The sequence below is a fragment of the Saimiri boliviensis genome, chromosome 1 (assembly GCF_048565385.1).
Source record: "Saimiri boliviensis isolate mSaiBol1 chromosome 1, mSaiBol1.pri, whole genome shotgun sequence".
Lineage (NCBI taxonomy): Eukaryota > Metazoa > Chordata > Mammalia > Primates > Cebidae > Saimiri > Saimiri boliviensis.
Window position 1 is genome coordinate 187,255,923 of NC_133449.1, and position 7,374 is coordinate 187,263,296.

The 7,374-nt window shown below is 42.9% G+C and overlaps 1 protein-coding gene across 1 annotated transcript in view; it reads right to left on the bottom strand.

Annotated features, from left to right (window-relative positions):
• Positions 1-4,987, bottom strand: part of SNX2 (sorting nexin 2) — a 51,506-nt gene extending 46,519 nt beyond the window's left edge. The window contains exon 1 of the mRNA XM_003920656.4: positions 4,836-4,987. Coding sequence (XP_003920705.1) covers positions 4,836-4,943 — 108 coding nt within the window. The 5' untranslated portion in view covers positions 4,944-4,987. The remainder of the gene's footprint in view (positions 1-4,835) is intronic.
• Positions 4,988-7,374: the final 2,387 nt, after the last annotated feature.

A 7,374-nucleotide genomic window follows, 5' to 3' on the forward strand; every position in this document is an offset into this window, starting at 1 on the left:
ATATAAATTATATCTCAACACGGCTGTTTTTAAAAAAGAACCAGGTAGTTAATATAAATTCCTGATCTTAAAAAAAAAAAAAAGTATCTACTACTCCACACAAAATGGTACTTAAAGGTCAAGCACTGTTAAGCTTAGGGTTGTACCATTTAAGGAATAAAACAGTATTCATAAACAACTTAAAGCCTTGCCTCTCAGGTACCTTAAAAGAACAAGCCTCTAACAGATTTTTTCCCTTCTCATTCCCTTCTCTGTTTCCATCCCTTTTCTGTTTTATAGTCAAAACAGAAACATACAGTAGGGGTTTGAAATGTTTTATTTACTGATAGAGCTTTATGTGAGCTCCTATTAATTTTCAAAGGGGAGGAATTTAATATTGGTTTAAAAAATATACACATAAGAAAAATATTCTCAATATCACTAATCATCAGTGAAATACAAATCAAAACCACAATAAGGTATCATCTCACCCCAATCAGAACAGCTATTAAAAAGTCGAAAAATAGGGCATGGTAGCACATGCCTGTAGTCCTAGCTACTCAGAAGGCTGAGGCAGGAGAATCACTTGAACGTGGGAGGTGGAGATTACAGTGAGCCAAGATCAAACCACTGCACTACAGCCTGGGTGACACAGCGAGACTGTCTCAAAAAAATAAAAATAAATAAAAACAAATAAAAATAAAAAGTCAAAAAATAACAAATGCTAGCAAGGATGCATATCTCTTATACACTGCTGATGGGAATGTAATTAGTATAGCCATTATGGAAAACAGTATGGAGTTTACTCAGAAAACTAAAATACAACTACCATATGATCCAGCAATCCTACTACTGGGTAAATATCCAAAGTAAAAGAAATAAGTATGTTGGAGGTATCTGTGCTCCCATGCTTACTGCAACACTATTCACAATAGCCAAGATTTGGAAGCAATCTAAGTATCCATCAACAGATGAATAAATTAAGAACATGCGGTATATATACATGATGGAATACTACTCAACTACAAAAAGGAATGAAATCCTGTCATTTGCAACAACATGGATGAGCTTGGAGAACATTATGCTAAGTGAAATAAGCCAGGCACAGAAAGACAAAAACTGCATGTTCTCACTCATATGCAGAAGTTAAAAAAGTTGATCTTATGTAAGTATAAAGTAGACTAGTCATTACTACAGTCTGGGAAGGGGGCAGTAGTCAAAAATGGGGTAACATACAAAATTACGGCTAAATAGGAAGAATAAATTGTCGTGTTCTAGAACACCATACATTGATTAAAATTAACAACAATTTACCGTATATTTGCAAAGGGCTAGATGAGCAGATTTTTAATGTTCCTAACGCAAATAACTGATAAATGTTTGAGGTAATGGATAAGCTAATTACCCTGATTTGATCATTTTCACTTAAATTTCAATTGATTTTCACTTAATATGATTTTCACTTAAATTTCAATTGATCCCCCTGCAAATTAAATGCTCTCAAATGAAAAAGTTCCTACATGAATAATATAATAAACTCTGACTTACTTAAAAGACATTCATTTATATGTCTTACTTTCAATTTTATGTTTTAGTTAGTATACATCTTCTTAGGTAATAACTACTCAAGTCTGAAGATCTACATCAGAATCACCTAGGGCCTTGCAACTCAATGTTGTTTGTGGACCAGAAGCACTGATATCAGGAAAGCTTGTTACAAATGCAGAATATTGGGCTCTACCCAGTCCTACAGAATCAGAATTTGCGCTTCAACAAGATTCCTATTTATAAAGATTGCAAAACACAGATCTAGAACACTTATTAAACATGCAGTTTCCAGTGACGCACAGGCATCTGCATTTTAAAGATGAATACTGTGGATTCTCTAGCATATTACAGTTTGAAAAGCACTGTTTAAAAGAAAAGTGAAGTACTGAAAGAACATTCCTTTAAAACAGTTTTGGTATACTAAGAAATACTGCTATATATCCTTCCCAAGTTTGAAAAGAAAAAAATAAATCTGACTTTACAAATCTCATAGCCACACCACCTTCTGAAAATTAGTAACCTAAATGAGTACATTGAATAACGGGCTGAGATGAACAATAAAAAAAAACAAAAACGCGTTTACAACTTTCACAGGGCATTACATTAATTACTGAAAAAGGGTTAAACACTGCTTTTTTTTTTTTCGTCTTTTTTTTTGCTTTGAGCAAAAATCAAGAAAACACTCTGTTTTTTTTAAAAAAAAAAAAGTTCAGTGGGGTGCCGTGGCTCACTCCTGTAATCCCAGCACTTTGGAAGACTGAGGCGGGTAGATCACGAGGTCAGGAGATCGCGACCATCCTGGCCAACACGGTGAAACCCCGTCTTTACTAAAATACAAAACATTAGCCGGGCTTGGTGACACGCGCCTGTAGTCCCAGCTACTTGGGAGCGGAGGCAGGAAAATCGCTTCAACCCGGGAGGCGGAGGTTGCAGTGAGCCGAGATCACGCCACTGCACTCCAGCCTGGTGACAGTGCGACAGTGCAAGACTCCAACCCCCCAAAAAAAAAAAAAAAAAAAAAAAAAGTTCCAACTACATGGGAAATAGAGATTATAGTTCTTGTTTACTCAAGTCTAAACAACCCGCAACAGAATGCTTAGCATTCTAGTTCACACTACAGTCAAGCAAGTTTATTCTGATTCTCCCTGGTAGAAAAACTATATCCTCCAGGCCGGGCGCGGTGACTCACGCCTGTAATCCCAGCACTTTGGGAGGCTGAGGCGGGTGGATCACAAGGTCAAGAGATCGAGACCATCCTGGTTAACATGGTGAAACCCCGTCTCTACTAAAAATACAAAAAATTAGCTGGGCATGGTGGCGCGTGCCTGTAATCCCAGCTACTCAGGAGGCTGAGGCAGGAGAATTGCCTGAACCCGGGAGGCGGAGGTTGCGGTGAGCTGAGATGGCGCCACTGCACTCCAGCCTGGGTAACAAGAGCGAAACTCCATCTCAAAAAAAAAAAAAAAAAAAGAAAGAAAGAAAGAAAAACTATATCCTCCAAAAGGAATACAGGTCTTAAGATCCTGCACACTTTCAACACATGTACACATTAAAATAGGTGTTCAGTAAGTATAAAAGGCTAAAAGGATACTAATCCCTGAAAATATATTATGCACAATAACTTTTACTAATTTGAGGAGGTGCTGGTTTTAACTCAAGCAAACTTCTACTATTAGGTTGGTGGGTGCAAAAGTCATTGCCGCTTTTGGCTATTAAAATTATTTTTAGGCCGGGCGCGGTGGCTCAAGCCTGTAATCCCAGCACTTTGGGAGGCCGAGGCGGGTGGATCACGAGGTCAAGAGATCGAGACCATCCTGGTCAACATGGTGAAACCCCGTCTCTACTAAAAATACAAAAAAAATTAGCTGGGCATGGTGGCGTGTGCCTGTAATCCCAGCTACTCAGGAGGCTGAGGCAGGAGAATTGCCTGAACCCAGGAGGCGGAGGTTGCGGTGAGCCGAGATCGCGCCATTGCACTCCAGCCTGGGTAACAAGAGCGAAACTCCGTCCCCACCCCCCCAAAAAAAAAAAAAAAAATTATTTTTGCATCAACCTAATAAATGCAAACGTTCAAGATTTTGTGAGAGACACGAAGAAGATCAGGACACTAACACTAGCCGCAGGAACCTATAACCTGAGGGGAGGTGGGGTTTATCTGGGACACAGCCCATGCAATTAGCAGAAAGTCATCAGTGCTGAAAACGGTTTCCGGGTTTCCAGATTCAGGTAACTGAATTTCAGATAATGGATATTTTACAGTAATTTCCAATTGATTTGGTGTAGAGTTGACCAAGCCAAGAGAAGTTATTAAAAGTACTTTATAAGAAAGTACAGCCTAAGGTAAACAATTCTCTGGGAAATTTCTTACATTTTAATTCACATACACACACTTACAATTGGGCTGTTAGGTGTGTGGGGGTGCTCTCATCGAATGCAAAACAATTCAAATGTGAACTGGATACAGGAGGGCCCAACAGAGTTAAGTTCACAGAGGGTGTTTCCTCTGACAAAAACAGGAACACACAGCTTCAGAGATCGCTGATCATGCGAGAAAAGAGGAAAAAGGAGTGGAGATCTGTTTCTATTTCTCCCTTGGTAACTTAGGAAAAAAAAACCCCAAAACACAACAGCAGTTTCCTGTACTAATCCCGCCTTCAGCTTTACATTTCATAAATACTACGACCTTTTAAAAGACTAGGAACTAAAGACAAACAAAAACAGGCAAATGCATTTACCCATTTGGCAGTCCAAATCTGAAGCAGTTCCCTCAAGGGTAGCCAGCAGTCCGTGAAGGACTGTTCCTGGGAGAGTGCACCCACTCGCTCCCCACAGACCCTCAGCCGCTCAGCGCTCACTTCACTGAGCTCCCCTGGCAGCGGCACACCCTCCTTTGGGAAAGGAAAAGCGAGCATCTCTCCAAAAGGGCTACCGAAGCCCCCAGGGAGCTCCTTGGAGGTTTACTGGGTTGCAGAGCAAGCCCTTTTCTGGCTTGGAAGAGGAGGAGGTGCAAGTGACACCGAGAAAGGCCAGCTGAGCTGGGAAAGGGCGCTGCAATGTCCCGGCCCCTCAGAGGATTAGGTCGGCACCCCAGGGCCGTAGGCTGCTCTCCTGAGGAGGCCTTGCCGCTCAACCCAAGCCACAGCCCTGTGACAAGCACCGGAGGTGGGGAGCGCGTCACAGGTGTCACCCCAAGACGGTCCTTGCAAACCCGGGGGGGTGGGGAGGACAAGTCGGGGCAGAGGAAAGGCACTTAAAGGTGAGACGAGTGGCAGCGGCGCAGCGCAGCACCCACAGCGACGCGGTCTCACCTCTAGCGTGGAGACAGTGCTGGTGAACAGGTCATCTCCGTCTTCCAGCTCCTCAAAGTCGGTGGACTTTCCGTCCCCCAGCGGAGGAGGCTCCCTCTCGGCCGCCATCTTTGCTAGCCGGGACGACTGCGCGAGCTGGGCCTCGCGGACCGGTCACGTGAGCACGCACGGCTGGGTCCGCGCCGACCCGCCAGCTGCCCCGCCCCCGGCCGGCCTCTCACAGCCCCGCCCAGCCGCGCTTGGCCCCGCCCCCGGCCTCTGGACGGCACCCACCGGGAGCTGCTCTCGCCCCGCCCCTTTGCCCCGCCTTCTCTCAGCGGGTCCGAGACGTGGCCGCCGACTTGATGATCTGACTTACTTATGTGGCAGAATCTTGGACTTGATTACCACATCACTTTCTTGGCGGGACTAGGCTAAATGATTTCTGTTGGCACTACCAGTTTTTAAATCTTCGGTAGGAAGTGGAGAGCCTAGGGAGTCTTTGGGCTTGGACTGCACACAGACTGAGGACGAGATTGAGTATTGGTGGGCAAGAGACACATACTGTCTCTTAGATCTCTCTAGAACTGTCCGATAGCACTTTCTGGCATGATGGAAATGTTCCTTATCTGTGCTGTCCGATACAGTAAGCTACTGGCCACCCGTGACCCCTGAACGCTTGAAATGTGGCTGATGTGTGGAACTCAGTTTTAAAATTTTATTGAATTTTAATTGATTTAAATCTAATTAGCCACGTGTAGCCAGTGGTTACCTATTTAGTTATTACAGCTCTAGATAACGAAAGGGCCCTGAATAATTTCTCCTCTGCGATTCACTCCAGTTTTATCTTGGGCCATATAATATTTTTCTCAATAAAATCAGTCAGAAATCTGATAAGAAAATCAATGGATGATTGTTAAGAGCACGTAGTCACATTCCCTGGCCTGCACTCCACCACCGAATGGAATGTCCGGAGTCTGTCATGGGTCAGAAATTCTAACCTCTTATGAAAGTTCCCAGCCTGACTTGAGGTGATTATTATCCACATCCTTAATTTTTACATGTGCCTCTATTTATTGCTTACTGCTTTCTGACTTATGCTATGGTCATATATATTCCCACTTTATCTTTTTTAGTGGGCATCTGAAATAGGTGAAATATAGGTGAAAAATAGGTGAAATATAGGTCCCGATGCTTGTTACAGAGACCCACGTTCAAAGTGGCTTGAAAAATGCTCAAGTTTAATAATTGTCCCTCATGTAAGACTAGGGCTGGTGTGAAGGCTCTATGAGATCATTCAGGGATATGGGCCCCTTCTGTTGTTCTGCTCTCCCTAGGATGTAGTCTCTTACTCATGGTTCAAGTCAGCTCGCCACCACAGTTACACCACATTCCAGCCAGCAGAAAAAGAGTGAAAGGAAAACAGTATTACCTTCCTTTTTTTTTTTTTTTTTTTTTTTTTGAGACGGAGTTTCGCTCTTGTTACCCAGGCTGGAGTGTGGAGTGCAATGGCGCGATCTCGGCTTACCGCAACCTCTGCCTCCTGGGTTCAAGCAATTCTCCTGCCTCAGCCTCCTGAGTAGATGGGATTACAGGCACGCGCCACCATGCCCAGCTAATTTTTTTGTATTTTTAGTAGAGACGGGGTTTCACCATGTTGACCAGGATGGTCTAGATCTCTTGACCTGTGATCCACCCGCCTCGGCCTCCCAAAGTGCTGGGATTACAGACTTGAGCCACTGCGCCCGGCTATTGCCTTCCTTTTAAGGGCACAGTTCAGAAGTTGCACACACTGCTTCATTCCACATTCCTTTGACCAGCTCATTAGCTACATGGCTATCTCTAGCTACAGGAGACATTAGGAAATACAATTGTTATTTCTCCCCCTAAAAATTAGGGATTCACTTACCCTAGAAGAAACTAGGGAACTAGTGCAATCATTCATGGTTTTCATAGTTGCATACCTGAGTTTTCTTCTCAGCTGTGCATTTTCTGCACCTCAGAGAGGGAGTACCTCACCTAGGCTTAAACGAAACACAGCACTGACTCCCTTAATTTCAGTGATTTGTGGGGGATCAGAATCAGGTGCATTTTCCCTAAACTCTCAGCATCTTTGATTGTCTTTCTTTTCCTAGTCAGTTTAAATTCTATGTGCCAGAACTGCAAGAATTCTCTTACTATTTTGTCAGGTCATCTTCTTCCTTGGTTCTTTGCTTTTCTGTTTCATCTTCTCTGAAATCCCAAATTCAGCCATCAATTTCTCTAATCTTATATCCAGATTGCTAAAGTATTTAAATAATAAATCCCAGCCTCAGATTGAAGATTGTGTTAAGTCCATCATTTCCAATCCCGACTATACTGCAATACCATTAGCTGTTTCCTTTCCAATTCCTTCAACTATTCTTGCCAGCATAGGTGCTAAAAAGTCATTTTTTCCTCAAGTATCCCACCATCTTTTTCTCTTCATTTTCATAAAATGATTTAGCCTCTTCAATGACAAAATAAAATCCACTGAGTGAATCTTTTCACCTTCAAGTACGATTGAAATTCTCTTTGTGCT